The sequence below is a fragment of the Cebidichthys violaceus genome, unplaced genomic scaffold (assembly GCF_023349555.1).
Source record: "Cebidichthys violaceus isolate CVI_PGR_0920_01 unplaced genomic scaffold, fCebVio1.0.p SCAF_10, whole genome shotgun sequence".
Classification (NCBI taxonomy): Eukaryota; Metazoa; Chordata; class Actinopteri; order Perciformes; family Stichaeidae; genus Cebidichthys; species Cebidichthys violaceus.
In genome coordinates, this window is record NW_027176263.1 from 2,710,548 (window position 1) to 2,726,323 (window position 15,776).

At 40.1% G+C, this 15,776-nt stretch overlaps 2 protein-coding genes across 3 annotated transcripts; one reads left to right on the forward strand and one right to left on the reverse strand.

Moving 5' to 3' along the window:
* Window positions 1–2,425: 2,425 nt before the first annotated feature.
* On the reverse strand, window positions 2,426–6,816 carry eef1akmt2 (EEF1A lysine methyltransferase 2). The gene is made up of 6 exons (XM_068720658.1): window positions 6,667–6,816; window positions 6,287–6,352; window positions 5,995–6,109; window positions 5,482–5,589; window positions 3,909–4,125; window positions 2,426–2,713 (listed from the first exon to the last, which is right to left on the reverse strand). The coding sequence occupies exons 1-6, from the start codon at window positions 6,777–6,779 to the stop codon at window positions 2,616–2,618; spliced, it is 717 nt and encodes a 238-aa protein (XP_068576759.1). The 5' UTR covers window positions 6,780–6,816; the 3' UTR covers window positions 2,426–2,615.
* Window positions 6,817–6,865: 49 nt separating this feature from the next.
* abraxas2 (abraxas 2, BRISC complex subunit) lies at window positions 6,866–15,302 on the forward strand. Of its 2 annotated transcripts, none has more exons than XM_068720647.1 (9): window positions 6,866–6,963; window positions 8,158–8,248; window positions 8,818–8,854; window positions 9,360–9,426; window positions 9,914–10,104; window positions 10,611–10,733; window positions 11,460–11,544; window positions 11,629–11,746; window positions 11,976–15,302. In XM_068720647.1, exons 1-9 carry the CDS (start codon window positions 6,892–6,894, stop codon window positions 12,530–12,532), a joined length of 1,341 nt encoding a protein of 446 aa, XP_068576748.1. In that variant the 5' UTR covers window positions 6,866–6,891; the 3' UTR covers window positions 12,533–15,302. The 2 variants fall into 2 exon arrangements, with proteins under 2 accessions (XP_068576748.1, XP_068576749.1); XM_068720648.1 differs by having other exon boundaries at window positions 10,614–10,733.
* The last annotated feature ends 474 nt before the right edge of the window (window positions 15,303–15,776 follow it).

The window sequence follows — 15,776 nt, forward strand, 5'->3', positions numbered from 1 at the left end:
AGCTCGCTGCTGCTTTCAAGCCTTTAGCATTGATTTGTAACAATATGCGTGTACAGACGAACCATGTGGACGGGGATGGGGGTAGGGGGACCGGAAAAGTAGTTGTCGTCAAAGAAACTTGTTCAGCAACGGGAGTAATGGGTTAATGTACAGTTTAATCCTTACACTATAATTAGTAATTGAAAACAACAAATATTTTAAGGGCGTTCTAACACTCAGCTCAAGACTTTATTTAAAACAGACACCCCCACACCTTCCGAGTTGGTATGTTCCGCGGTCCTCCCTGAGGCATTTACAATACTCGTGTGCTACTTTCTATTATTATGCATTTCATTGATGTCTATCAAGCAAATAGGTAATTACTTTCCATTCTATAAAGAAAGCTAGAATTTCTCTAATCAACCAATTGCTACGATGCCTCTTGGTCGTTCACGTCTGGTCGGAACCAGCCTATAACAATAACCCAAGAAAAGTTATTAAAAAATCGATTAAAACAAAATGACGTTGAGGTCCCACGGGACTCAATCAAGCTCTAAAGTAGTCACGGAAGACATTACGCAAAAAGAAGAGTGTGAAAAGGTTTAAGTGCTTTGAAATCTTTCCCACTTCAGGCTTTCCTGCGATGGAAAACTTCACCGCTAACGTTACATGGTGGAGTAATTCAAATCAATCCACAAAAATCTTGTTAGGATCACTTCAAACGTGTTTCCAGGGAGATGGAGAGAGAAAAAACATAAATATTTGCAGTATCACATTTGAGAGGTTAAAATGAAAGCATGGCATTCATGCCGGTAGGGCAGCCAGTGGGTTATGGCATCACGTCTAAAAACCCTTATAGGTTCTTATTATGAGTGGAATAAAAGCGGAGCTTCAGATATGTGTGCCAACCCAAAAGCCATGAAAGTGCTGACGGTGGTAAATGTACTGCGCAGCTTTTACTTCATTGTAGATGGTAATACTTTTTAAGATGAGAGACAGAAACGGTTCAAAGACTGGCTTCCTGAATTAATCTACAGTGCACAGTGGAGCATGTCTCAGACACATGGTCAAGATATATATTCAGATTTTAAATAACGAACACACATCTGCCAGCACAGCGTCAGCAGCACATCTTTAGTATTCACTTATTTTTGCATCCACATACGTTTTCAGCAACTAAGATTGACATAGACAAGTATGGATTTGTCAGAATGAGCCTTAATTACTGTAACAGATATATTTTATATATTTAAGATTCTTTACATGCAGCACTTGTTCATTTTTCTTTTTTTTACTATGTTGTTTGTCATTTGTATGCACCAAAATACCAAGGCAAACTCATTGAACGTGAAATAATCCTGATTCTAATTCAAGAGCAATCCACTGTTAGGAATAATGTTTTCATGGAAAATCTCATGACTTTGTTTAGGAAAACAGGTTTGTGGTGTAGTCTGTTTCTTAGCAACTGCACCTGTACAAGGGAAATGAGTAGTATGCAGTATATTCAAAGAGGTACTGTAGCTTCAGTACTTATTAAAATCAAATTACACAATAAGAAAACACTGAAAGATCTGTCCAACCAGATGTTTTAGTGAATGTTGACAAAAGTAAAGGAGATATTTAATGAAGGTTTCACTTCATGGGAAAATGTGGGCATAATATGCACATCCAGGCAGGATATCTAGGGCCTTGTTAAATTCCAGGCAGCAATTCTTGTAAAGCTTGACTGTGTTTACTCAACATCTACGGTCCCATTGGACCATGGGCCAGCTTGCAATTAGAGTCCCGAGTTTGACAGTTATTAACGATGTCATTAGGAAGTAAATGGCAGACAGGCTTCTCTTGCACAGAAGGCACGGCCTCTTGTTTATTCATTATGTCAGAAGTTCTTAATCATGGTCCCCGGGACCCCAAGCTCTGCTGGCTTCCAGTTGAGCCAATTAGGTACAGGCTTCTTTTCACATGACATGAAAGATGGATGCAATTCATTATTTAGTAAGACAGAACAGGGGTGTTCAAACTGCAGGTCAGGACTCTCAACAGAGTCCTTGCAAAGTAATTTGAGGGGCTATAAGATGATTTATGGAATGGGGAGAAATGTTCAGTGCAAATTATTGTGAATATCCTCTTTCTCTTCTAGCCCTTTTATAAGATAAATACAGAACACGTTTTAGCCTTTAGGCTAAAAATCAAACAGACTGAATAATCGTGTGGCTGAACTATTGCTACAAGTAGCCTCAGAAAAGTAACGTTAGTCAAAAAAGTGTCAGTGGCTGCACAAGGGTGAGTTCACATTCCAAAGTGCCCCAAGACATGGAGGACTACATTATGTCAAGGGTCAGAGAGAACTATTATTACATTTTCTGCGTAACAGTATCACAAATATTACTGAACAATTTCATACAAATGTAACAGGTGGATCAAGGAAAGATAATAGGACAGCAACAAAACAAAAACTATATTTATTTCAAGAGAATTCCACTCAGTTACACTGTATGCCTGTGTCATTACACATATCTTTTAAAAGTGATTGTTATAAAAAAAAAAAATATGTACAGTAAGTATAATTTCCTGTGATAAACAAGAAAAAAATTAAATTGATAACACACAAAAAGTATCCTCTGGGCACATGTGAGTCAATGTTTTCGCTTGAAGATGAGGGCTGTCACACTGTTGCCCTTCTTGCCTCCAAATTGGAAGCTTGGTGTAGGCAACTCCTCTACAAACTCAAATCCTGTGAGGCAACACAGAGAAAATGTGCAGGTTAAGATATTAGAACATTAACATTGTCGTCTTAAACACAAGACACCTGGAAGCTTTTCTTGTTGACTTGTGGCTACAGAGGGTTAGGAGAAGAACTATGAGTCAAGAACTATCCAGCCACCATCTGTGGCGCTTCCTGAGGCCTTGTAAAGAGAGCCTGTCAGTGTGACAGATGAGACCTCAAAGCCATTTGGCCCCCTGCAGGCTCTCCAGAGTGACTACACTTAGAAGAGTGACAGCTAATGGAAGCTTGCCGAAATTTCGGACTTTACAAGGCTGTTGTTGCCTGAAGTTTAACAAGCTGCCAGCTAACTGTGTCTGTGTTTTGACTGTGGGTCTCACAACAAAACTATTTTCCCATCGTCAGAACACATTTACATCACTGCACATATCCACTTAAAAAAAAAAAGGTGCCCAGTGGAGTTGTCTTGTAAACATCCAGTCTCATCCAAACCTATTGTGTATATCCTTGAGCTCTAACAAACATGCCAAATGTATTTCATGTATAAAACAAAACAAAGCTAATAAAACATTAGCAAAGCCAATTTTTTTTAAATCGAGGAAAAAAAAGACTTTTCCTTGTCGGAGTATTGCTGAATATCTTGGCGTGTTACCACCACCTGTAGATCAGTGAAACAGTGTGAAACCATTGGCAGGACTGCTTAGTGCTCCACCCGGATACAGGTGACATGTGCGCCCTCATGCGCATGCATGAGATCAAGAAAATGGGCACCCACTCATAGAAAAACAGCTTCAGAGTGCTACGAGAGGTCAAAAACTCCTCGGGGAACCTTTAACATTACGAGCAAACCTGTTATATATTTTTAGATTGTTAATGTGTTTTCCTCTCCGGGCAGCTATGTATTTGGCAACAACTACCGAGTAGCTAACCAGATTGTAAGGCTTCTTAAATAAATGACTTAAGAATTGGCTTCATGGAACAATTCTGAGTAAAACCTCATCTATTGCTCAAATTGCTTACCAAAATGTGTGGATGAATAAACTGCTTCCACTAGAATTACCTGTCTGAGTGGGTTTATGGAGAGTCAATCTACCTTGTATGATGGTGGGATAGCTGCATACCCTGATAAGAAAGTCCTATGCAGCACTCTCACAAAGAAATTAACAAAAAAATCTGTGGTGATCAATCAAGTGATTCCCCTTACCGTCACTAAATCTGTCTAGCAGCTGCTCTTTTGTCCAGTTACAGGAAGTGATAGCGAAGAATCCTTTGTCCTTGAGAGCATCTTTTAGAACTTGGAGATACAGTTTTTTGTTGTCCTTAGAGCTGTCCGGGTTTAAGCTTATTGCATCAAATGTGCCTTTGTCGATGCAGACATCAAAACCTTTTAGCTCACCATGGCAGTTTAAGAAATCCATCTCCTAAAACAGAAAAAAAGTCAGCAGTTAAGGAAATGTCTCTGATCAACCTTACAGCAAATATGACGCCTCATGCTTAGTCTGACTCTTTAGATGTGGGGAGAACTATATAGTCACCTGGAGAAGATATCTTTCAGCATCAACCGAGTTATACCTCACTGTTTAACTACAAAACTAAACTCCCAACTGCCGACATGACAGAGGTTGCTGACCTACCATACCAGCGGTGAAAGGAGCCCTTTATTAGGACCAAGGGCAGAACACCAGACCTCTGGGGAGAGCTCAGGAGCCCCATACTCACAAACCATGGGTCACAAAATGCGTGATCCATGACGATCAAGAGATTCATGTGAGAGAAAAATGCCTCCATATTGTTGCCACTGATCAGTGTTAAATTTGAGTGTGAGCCTGTATAATAAAAGAAAACTGACATGTTAAAAGAATGTATAAAAGTGACATAATGAATAAAGGGCTTGACATAATAACCTTTAGGGTAAAACCTGTCAAAGAAGCTTTTTTACCCTTTACCGTGTGGCTCAAACTCCTCACTCAAGGCTATACATTCACATCCACACTAATTATCTTGGCAATCTGCAGTATTAAAGAAATACCAACATAATATTTCTCTCTCTCTCTCTCTCTCTCACATACACACACACGTACTACCACTGTGCTCCCCCTGTCCAGCTACAGTCAATATTGACTTCAGTAGATGGCTTTCTATCCAAGCAAGGCATACGGTCACAGCTGTGTGATGCATATAACATATATGCATCTGTACTTTGCACACAGGAGAGGAAAACTCACCCATCACATCCCTTATAGGCCGACCGCACATTTATAACTTGTTTTTCTTGCATGTATATGTCAGAAGATGTGTTAAATCCTGCCAATTCATTTCAGGTGGTTTAATCTGAATGGTGGGCAGACTTCCATCACTTTCAGGGCCGTCTTCCCGTCCAACTCTCCCACATAGTAAACACAGGAGAGTTTCCTCTGGCCTTCCCAGGCTGGCTCACAGTATGCTGAAAGCTGTGTTGTATTATTGGCATTTAGGAATAGAGGGTATTCATTTTGTATCAATGGCTGATGTGTGCATGGCATAAGATCCACCAACTACACTAAAATATTACATTGCAGCACTCAAGTGGAGTGAATTCAAATTTTGCAGAAAATGTTGATTTATACTGTTCTCCTGGCACTACAAGTACTCACATAGTACACCCGTGATCAATTCAAAATGTAAATGATATCATTCAATATCTTGTAGCAGCTACATGTGTTGCGATACTTGTGTAATTGAGTTAATTAACTAAGAAGTAATGTTATAGTTTTAATGACAAACAAAACCGAACTAACCTTTACAGTGACATCCTTCAAGTCCTCCGCCTGCAGAACGTTTCGGGCCAATTCTACAGACGCTGGAGAATAATCTATACCCGTCAGATTCCTGCATCCGTGTTTAGCCTTGACACACACAAAAAAAACAACAGAGCACATGAAGAGCTAAGCTTATCAACTGTTATAGAAAAGTTAAAGGAAAGTTCATCAAAGTAAAGCTAGCCGTCTTTACAAACTCTCAATTAAAGACCCAGATCACCTAAATAACAAACATATTTTCCATTAAACCCGTAGAGGTTTTAGTCATTCTGAATATACAATACATTGGAGAAGGAAGGCATTTGGATTGTTGCTTTCTAAGTGTGGAAAAATCGAACAAAAAAATCAAGCATCCATTAACAATATCCCATAATCCACAGATGTTGCTTCAATGATCGGTTGTGATTTTGGTGAAGTGACCCTTTAAAAACACCCAAACAAAAGCCTGCGAATTAAAAATCAGAATAATGTAAAAATGTACTCTGTTCACACCAGTTCAACTAAAAAGGCTCCATTTCCAGTGCCAATGTCAAGAATGGCAGCGTCTGCTGGGATCTTTGCTTTGTCCATCCATCGCTGCACACGGCTCATGCTTTCCTCACCAAACCTTGATGGAAACACATAGACGTTAGTAATGAGACAATAACACTGCAATACACATCTTATTATGAATCATCACATTCTGACAACACAAATACTAATACTGTAATAACAACCCGTGGATATCTTGGGTTAATTCTGGCTATGGACATGACAGACACTGCAATACTGTGAATATGATTACCATATCTCACCAACATCCCCAATGTCTGCGAAGGTCTCCAGTTCTTTTTGATATGCATCTTCCCAACTGCAGAAAAAAAGACAGTTACTGACAATTAGTGATAGAAATACTATGAGCACAGATGACACGTTGCTACATTAGCAACATGATAAAGTGTGGTGCAAAAAAATAAACGTAAGTAGCTTGATTCAAGTTCATATCAATTGTTGATTGAAGTTTAACATATACAAATATTTCATATTGTTTTTAACGGCGTCAGTTAACTTTAACCGATAGCTATGTCGCTAGCTGTGGAGCCTAGCAAGAATAGACAACCACCATGATCATACATTAACGTTAATAACGGATCACACGACTACCGTTAACGCTACCCAGCTTACTATTCTTTCGTTCCGAGTTTGGAAGGTTCAAAATCGGTATCTGAGCCGCTGTCGTCCTCTTGGTCCGATATATTTCCACGTTTCACTTCCACGCTTTCTGCAGCGACTTCCATGGTGGCTGGCAAGTCGTCGTCGCCAAAACTACAGTTCCCAGAAGACCTTGCGCTTGAGGAGCGTGCTTGGAAACGCAGGGGGGGCATCGGGACTGATCGGGATGTTTCCATCATGGCGGCATCCATTTCAGGTTATACTTTTAGTTCTGTGTGTTATCACAGCGCCAACAGCAACTCAGATCATGTAAGTATTAAACATTATATTGACAAACTATTAGGGAATTGTTGCTAAAGTGCGCGTGGCTCGGCGACGTGTCTGATCGTCCATTAACACCATTAGTTTGTGTTGTTTTCCAGTGTCATCATCCTGTTGCTGGCTAGCTAGTATCGGTTCCGTCTATTTACCGGTTTAATCATACTGTGTAGCTACAGAAACATAACGGTAAACTAGTCATTTTAAGATGATTCCATGTGTTACAGCTGCACATGTGTTAAATATCTAGCTCAATATGAATACGTGCTATTTAAACATGGCTAAATGCTGTTGGGAAAGTTTGAGTTCCAGGAAATACATAGCAGTTAGCTACTTAGCAGGTTAGCTAGCTGCCAAGTCAAGTGACTTCCGTGTGCCTGTGCCGCTAACGTCTACACTTCGACCTGTCATCTGATATCAGTTTATTGTGTCTTCAATGATATGAAGTGAAGTTTACGCAGTTCATTTCATAACTAGGTTACATGAAACCATTTTGTTTTTACCACATTGCTATATTAGCTTCTTAGCCACGTTGCTAATGACAGTTTTAAAAGTCAAAACCGTCTAATAAAGTGATTGACATGCGTACAAATATACTTCTTTTTCCTTTTTTTGTACTTTGGCGTGCTCGTTATAGAAATGCAATCGATTATATATCTTTTGTGGTCATAGTTTGGGAAATAAACCTTTTACAATGAGAGCAAATGAAGCTAACGTCAGCGCTGTTTACGTGCCAGACTTTGAAAAGTCGGCCCTGGGCAGGTGGCTAGTTGTTGTTAACAAGTTTGTCTGCATTCCTGACATAAAGAAAAAGAGACAGGCAGTGTTTACTTACCAGCTTACCAACGACTTAATTTACTACCAGAACAACATGTTGGCTTGCTATTTTATGTTGCTTGAAGGAAAGTCTTGATTATGATTCATTGATGCCGACACAAAACATGTTGTTCGTTATGCACTCAGCCAACATGAAACGATTATCTATCTGCTAGCCTAATATTAAACAGAGAAAAGCAAATCCTCACATTTGAGGCATGTTTGGCATTTGCAAAAAATACAACAATTAATCAAAACATTGTTATTGTTGTTTGATTCTTAGTTGATCAACTAACTGATTAACTGACTAATTGTTTCAGGTCTACATTAGTGCCCTAACCACAGTTTTGTCTAAATGTTTTTGCCTAGGAGGGCTTCTTATTAGGAGATGTACGGCAAGAAGAGACTGTCAGCATCAGTGACACACAGATCAGCACTGCAGAATTGCTCCAGGTAGTAGGTAAGCCCTGTAACAGACAAAAACAAGTCCGAGAGAGTTAAGAAGTTCACAGGATCACGCTACAATAGCCTTCTTTATGTCACCATAGGAAAAGCACAGCTATTATAATAATAAGGTTAGTTGTGGCTGAATACCATTTAGTTGCTTAAGTTTCAGTGTCCTGGTATTTGGGAAACTTAAATAGGACAGAACTATTGTTAATGTTACTAATAACGCTTCTGCATTATCTGATATGTCTGCTGGCCTTTAGCATAGCACAGACAATTTGCACCATTTTCCAAAAAGGCCAGGCTTACATGTATCACAAGTTGTGTAAAAGCCCCTGTGCCCACACAGGTGTTCCCACTTATTTTGTTTAAGAGCTCTTCCCAAGACTGTGTAGGTGTACAGATATGTTGTTGACATATTCCCCACTCCCCTATTTGTTGCATATATTAGGGACAACTTTCATCATTCTTTAAGTACACACATGTTGGGTGTGGGGCTACACTTTGGCTTATGCCTTTTTAAAGATTTTGCATGTATGATGCTATATATCTGAAACATCTGTCACTGTTTGTTCCCCACAGAAATTCATAACCATGATCCTTGTGCACAGTTATTTAGGTAAGATATGAGCTTTTTATTCTCAAACAGCTACTATTATCATCAGTTATCAATGAACATGTTGCCAAAATGTAGAACAGACACTGCTTTAGGGCCATGATCATTTCGTTTAGAAAACCTGACATAATACTGTTGCAAAACAGGCAAAACAAGGTAAGGTAGGTTGAAGTGACATTTTACAAGAGCTGTTGTCTAACGCATGTAGAGAGCCCAAGAGCTCCAGGCATGTCTTCGCATTGTTTTTCCCTCAATATAAAGGCCCTTTGTGCAGAGTAGCTTGTGGTGTCTTAGTTTTAGGTCATTGTAAATATACTGACAATTTCAATAGATAGATCACTTGCCTTACATGTGTTTTGGCAGAGGCTGAAGTAATTTGACATTGGACAGTAGATGGCCTCATTTGACAAGATTTGGTAAAAGAATTAGGCTGAAGCAGTGGAGGAGTAGGAACATGTTGAATCAGTTTGAACTTACTTGTTTGTTTATTTTTTTTTCCTGTCTTCAGCTTTTATGACTACGCAGGCCAACTCAATGAAGAAAATCTCAACAGCATTCTTAAAGATAGGCGGAAAGTGAGTGAATTTGTTTGTTATTGTCATTTCAACAAACTTTGTGGCTGATGTCCTGTAAAATGTCCGTAATACATTTAAATCAAGGCAACACTACAACCAAGGTGACAATAAACTGAATCCTTAGGAATCAGACCTGAATTTTGTTATTTATATTTTAATTTAAGTTGTATTATTTACTAATGACTCTTTGCAAACTAAAGGTGTGATCAATTAGATTGAAGTTTAGCCATGTGGAAATAGTTTTTAAAGTCCTGATTTCAACAGTTTTGGCTTCAAATGTAATATTATACAACATCATGTCCCATTGTTCTGAAATTATTTATGTTTTCTCATTGAAGTATTTCAATAAGTAGATGTACAGGTTTCATAATTATTGTTTCAGTTTTGTTCCACATACTGTATTTTATTTTGGTCGCCCATGTACTTGTGACTTGAGACTTCACTGGATTGAACACATTTAAAAAGAGTTGTTTCTTCGACCGTACAGAACGTTATTGGTTGGTACCGGTTCCGGAGGAACACGCAGCAGCAGATGTCGTTCAGGGAACAGATCATCCACAAACAGCTGACTGAGCTGCTTGGTGTGCCCGACCTCGTCTTCCTTCTTTTCAGCTTCATCTCCACCGCCAACAGCTCCACGCACGCACTGGAGTATGTGCTCTTCAGACCTAGCCGCAGGTAATGACTGCATGTTGACCACGAGAAAACACTTATTCATGGTACAATGTCAAACTACTGTTTGATCAATAAATATTTACTCCAGGCTTGTGATTTACATAGAGGTAGATTAGTGTCTCTAAGTTCTTTTTGTACAGGGATGCTCAAATCTCATCAATGTCATTCAGTGTGCCAGTTACATTTATTGGCCTCATGTCATCTCACATAAAAATGATTCAAATGAATTCCATTCAGGGACGTGTGCAGATTTTATAATTACTTAAGTAAAGTGGAGCACTGGTATGGGATTGGGAAGTCTGTTTATAAAGTTAAAATATGAAAAACTTTGTGCATATGTGTGCTACTTGGGGGGGAAAAAAGAGTTAAAGTATATAAATATATATATTTCACACACATATATAACAAATTGAAATGAATGATTGTCTGTAATATGTTATGAGTATAATATTCATTCATATAGTATTCACTTCCTGTTTTAACAGTGCTAATTGGTCATCTCTTCTCAGTAGGTTCAACCAGAGGATCACCCTCTCAATCCCAAACCTTGGCAACACAAGCCAGCAGGAATACAAAGTCTCCTCGGTGCCCAACACCTCAATCAGCTACACCCAGGTCATCAAAGAGCATGGGTAAGACCTGGGCTCTCAACTTCCTCTTTGCACCGCACCGATGTCACCGCAAACATATGTTAGAGAGAGTTTAGATGGCCATATGTCTCCCTTGATATGTTTTAACCGTACAGCATAGTACAGCTTTACGTTGAGGGCATAACATGTGCTCCCTGTCACCCCCCATGGTGAAGCCTCAACTAATCAGTGTGAGTTGCTTCCCTTCCACAAACACTTTGCAGGGGTGCACTACTGCCAGGGATTCACCTGGTGTCTCCTTGGTGTGCAACCTCATTATTAGTCCTAGTTTACATTCATCAGCATACATTTGCGGGTGACTGCCTGAAGGGGAAAGCTGGTATGTGACAGGCTTCACGTGCTTCTGCTTGTGTCTTTGTGTTTAAACTTTAGACCCGCTCTTTAGAAGAGTTGAACACTGTGATCTGAACTGCAGGGGGTTAAGCCAGACCTGTCTCTCTAGCTTCTGATAAGATCACTTTGTTTTCACCTCGGCTTCTTCAGCTGATGTTTATATTATGTGTCAGTCAGTGGCATATGTTTGATTTATGATATAGATGGCATCTAGAATGTACCCACTACACACCTTTACTGCTCTAATGCCTTTGATGAACTAGCTAGGTGAGCTCGTGCTGTGTGATGTTATATATTATGTCTTGAATGATGTGATGTTATATATTATGTCTTGAATGATGTAATGCATATACCCATTGGTAAATATCTTTCCAGGGCCGAATTCTTTGACAAAGATGGTGTCATGAAGGATATCCGAACAATATACCAAGTCTACAGTGCACTGCAAGATAAAGTGCAGGTGAGCTGGATATTAGATAGCTGGTGAAATTGTTTTCTCACTAGATGACTGAGTGAATTCTTTACCTGTTTGTCTTCCTCTCAGGCTGTGTGTGGGGAGGTAGAACAAAGTGAGCGTGTGAAAGAGAAAATTCAAGAGGATGTGAACAAACTCAAACAAGAAATTGCTCTCAGGAAACGCAAGACAGCAGAAGAGGAGAGAAGTAGGAGCCTATTTTGGATGTGATAAACTAGAATTGTGTCATAAAATTTCAATTGTGTGCTGGTTTTGAATATAAACTGGCTTTATAGCCAGCATCAAAAGCTCTCAATATTGAGCTTCAGTTCTTATGCGTCTATCCCTTTCCCTCAGATTTTATGTGCTAATGTTTTGCATAAATGTCCACATGCTTTACCCTTTTAACCAGTTACATCTTTCTCTCTGCTCTACAGGGCTCCTTGAGGCCCAAAATGCAGACTCCCATCCCACTCCGAATGAGAACACAGACCCTTCTGAGGCTTCCCCTGTTTCCAGAATAACTTTCCACACACCCTCGGCTCCGGAGCGGCCCAGTACCTCACCTAACCCACCATCTTATTCTGACCTCTTGTCCCAGGGTGACTCTCTGCTCTCCTCTTCTTCTCCACCCACCAGTGCTGCTCTACTGCCCCGGCCCCAAGCCGTGGGCTCTCCAGGACACCCTACGCCTGGCCCACTGGGGATGGGCCTGGGCCTCGCCAGCAGCTCTAATCCCGTTGCCACGCCCAACACCCCATACCTCGGCAATGGCGACGGATCGAGCTCTGACTCGTTAGACAGACAAGCCGCAGGGCAGGAAGATGACGAAGATGAGGACGAAGATGAGGACGAAGATGAGGACAGTAGCGAATATGAGAACTTGGTGAGTGAAGCCAGTCATCTGCCGACGGTCTCTGCCAGCGTTTTAGCACAAGGCCGGCCAGCCGCCCTCGGCCCGGATGGGGACGCTCGCGGCTCACAGACCACATAGAAACATGCCACAGGGTGTGTATGGGACACAAATAAGTGACGCACCTTGAGAGGTGGGCATCTTAAGCAATCAAAGATATAGACAAAAGTGCTGGTCCTGAAAGTGAAAGGCATGCACAGGAGGTGTCCCGCGTTTATTGTCTTAGTCTGATCTCCATTTTAAGGGGAGACTTTGCTCGGCTTTGCAGGCTTAACGGGTGTGTCTCATTGGAGAGAAAAGTCGTCTGTTTTCATTTTTTCTTTTTTGGAATGGGGTCAGTGGGGGTACTTAAGTGTGGATGCATCGGCTCCCTAAAAGACAGTCCCTGCTCCACGCTTTCTTCTGTATCTTTTTGTTTCACTTTTGCATCACCAACTCTGAGCACCCACTCTTGCATTACCTCTTGCACTATTTTTTTTGCCTTCTTTTGTCATCTAAGAAAAGCAAAGGGAGAATGTTCTGCAGCCTTCAAACTTTTCTTTAAAAGAAGTAAATGGTCGTTAGCTTTTTCTTGAAGAGATCTATATATGTAACTAGAACTTCTTTAACGTGCACATTTCTCTCATTTGATTTGGGACTTATTTGATTTTCTTCTCCATGCTCCACAGTCTTTAATTAATTATACAATTGCCTATTTAAATGATGAAGAATAGATTTCAAGCAAAATTTACTCTGCCACTTCTATAATGGGTGCTTTTATTTATATATATATATATATATATATATACACACACACACACACACACACACACACACACACACACACACACACACACATTTTGTCAGATTATTAGTTAATCTAATTTGATTGACAAGAATGTCAATGTTTTGTTCCTCTCGGTTAACACTGAAATTGTATGCGCTTTGCTGCACTTAACACAATTTAAGATTTGTTTATTATTGTGCGATACCAATGCTGTCATGTTGTGCCACTTGAGTAGTCCTCTCCGACCTTGAGCCACATTCAGCTCGGCTTTTGTCTGTTGTACGGAGCTCACAGGGCAAACACAATGTACTGTAGCTTTACTAACCAGATGCTTATAGGTTCCCTTCTGCTGCTGCAACACAGAGAGCCACCACTTTAAAAAAAAAAAAAAAAAAAAAAAAAAAAAAAACTGCATCTGTCTGTTCTTCGTCATATAAAAATCTGGCTGCTACTTCCACTTCACAGTGCTGGTTATCTTCAATACTACTGACCGTGATCATATAACCACTTCAGGCTCACTTCTCACTGACTTGTTCTCTATTAAAGTCACAATGGAAGGCTGATACCCCCTGTAGAGTGTGAATTGTAACTTTGGAAGCAGAGAGAGCGAGCGATCACTTTCCTGTCTTGGCATAGTCGACAGCAGACCTTGTGTATTCTGATCTGGTTTGGGTCAATGTCACGTGTAAGGACCTGGATAATGTGAGGAAGACATCATGACAATGCTTCAATACACAGTGCCTTCCACTCAGGTCAGTTTCTATCTGCACACAGAACACATTCACAGATCTGTCTTGAGAGGTAAAATTACAGTATAACAAACTGTTGTATTTGCAATAATCGACTGCCAGCTGCTTCTTTTCTTTTTTTTTTTTTCTTTTATCTTATCCTGCAGCTATATGCCTCCTTTTCCATGATGTGGTGTTTTATCTACCTGAAACAATCCTCACTGCTTCCTAAAGCTATTTTCTCCCTTTCTACTTTCACTGACGACTTCTAAGTGGACCTGTGTCTCATGGATGCAGCTGTGACTTTGCTTGCTTTATAATTTGAAACTGGAATTTTAACTGTAAAGTTAGAAGGGATCTGCTTCGTAACTGATACTTCATGTAAGGCCGAGATGGTATGATGATCACGACTGACCTTTCAAACAGCTGTCTCATCTGAAGACAACTGAGTAATTGTGGATTGATTTGGTGCTGGATGTAGGACACCCACGCATGAACTGGTCAATTCTACACAGTTATATTCAGCACGGACAGACATTTGCACTGGACATGGAGGAAGTCTTGAGGACGTCGTCTTGATCAGCAGATTGCACTCACATGTGATTTTGGGGTGGGAGAAGCTTTGCCTTGTGAATAAGCTCCACTTTATTTATGCGGCCGGTTTGTATGTCATGTTTTGTTTGTGTAATGCCAATGCATCACTTATTGGGGAACTGGCACCTAAAATGTTACTTAATAATCACCCAGAGTAACACAATCACACAATGTTAAAATAGATGGCAAATTGAATATGTTAGGAATAAGGTTTCCTTTGAGTACTGGAATATAAGGAAATATATAATGAATGTATAGTAGACATGGGAGGGGGTAGCACTAGCGTTTAAACAGCACTTACTGTATAAGCTTGTCTCAGTTGAGTGTTGTGGTGGTATAGAGCAGCCATATGTTGGTCCTTACTAATCCTTTCCGATGCTTCTAAAACCTTTCTTTCTGGCATCCCCAGGTGTAACCCTGACTTGATGACCAGAATGAAAATCAGCAGGGTGCTGAGGGCCACTGGTAAAAAGTGTGAGAGCACTAACATTGTTCGTATCCTATACCTTTTTATGTTCCAACACAATAGAGATATACACTCATGTACTCTTACTGTGTGGGGTGACACTTCCCCGAGTGGGCCATTGCAACATCAACACCTCCCTGAAAGCACAAAGTCCAGCTAACAGCTTCGAACTTCTCAGCTTTTATCTGGATGTGTGCACTTGACGAAAGTAGATCAAGGACTTGCTTGGACAAGCACAGAGAATATGGTTCTTAAATTGGGGAATAATAAACAAGACATGCATATGTGATTATGATATGACTTTGTTTTCTTATTGTGACAAATGTACCACTTTTAATGTGCAAATGATTTGACATCATGCTCTTTTTTTTTTTAAACAAAAATATTTTTGCAGGTTAATTTGAGAGCAAAAAGTGACAATAGCAATCGCAATAAAAATGTGCAATAGCTAGAAACAATTTTACCTTATCCCAAAGACAAATCCCATTTTATGCATTTATTTTGGATATATATGTCTGGGCTTTCCTGTAAACAAGACTTGCGTTAATTTTGACTTGGTAAAGTATTATAGTTCAAATTAATATAGAGTGCCCGTCAATATCAATCGCGCTGAGAACTGTTGCTCAACCTGTCAACCATCACTGCAGACTGCTTGCTGCAGTATTTTTACGATGACATCATCCCCCTCATCCCTTTTGAGGGCATACCACGTGGTTGCTTGCCAAATATGCAGCACATTATGATGCACAAATTAAAAAAAGAAGCATATAT

What these genes read in the sequence shown, in the direction of transcription:
- abraxas2 (XM_068720647.1), top strand. Translation starts at nt 6,892, where the DNA reads ATGGCGGCATCCATTTCAGGTTATACTTTTAGTTCTGTGTGTTATCAC. An exon ending in CCAACAGCAACTCAGATCAT is followed by an intron (nt 6,964 to 8,157) that starts GTAAGTATTAAA and finishes GTTTTTGCCTAG; the next exon opens with GAGGGCTTCTTATTAGGAGA. An exon ending in CACTGCAAGATAAAGTGCAG is followed by an intron (nt 11,545 to 11,628) that starts GTGAGCTGGATA and finishes TCTTCCTCTCAG; the next exon opens with GCTGTGTGTGGGGAGGTAGA.
- eef1akmt2 (XM_068720658.1), bottom strand. Translation starts at nt 6,779, where the DNA reads ATGGAAGTCGCTGCAGAAAGCGTGGAAGTGAAACGTGGAAATATATCG. An exon ending in GAGCCTTTTTAGTTGAACTG is followed by an intron (nt 5,590 to 5,994) that starts GTGTGAACAGAG and finishes GTGTGTGTCAAG; the next exon opens with GCTAAACACGGATGCAGGAA. An exon ending in TGAAGGATGTCACTGTAAAG is followed by an intron (nt 4,126 to 5,481) that starts GTTAGTTCGGTT and finishes TTTCTGTTTTAG; the next exon opens with GAGATGGATTTCTTAAACTG.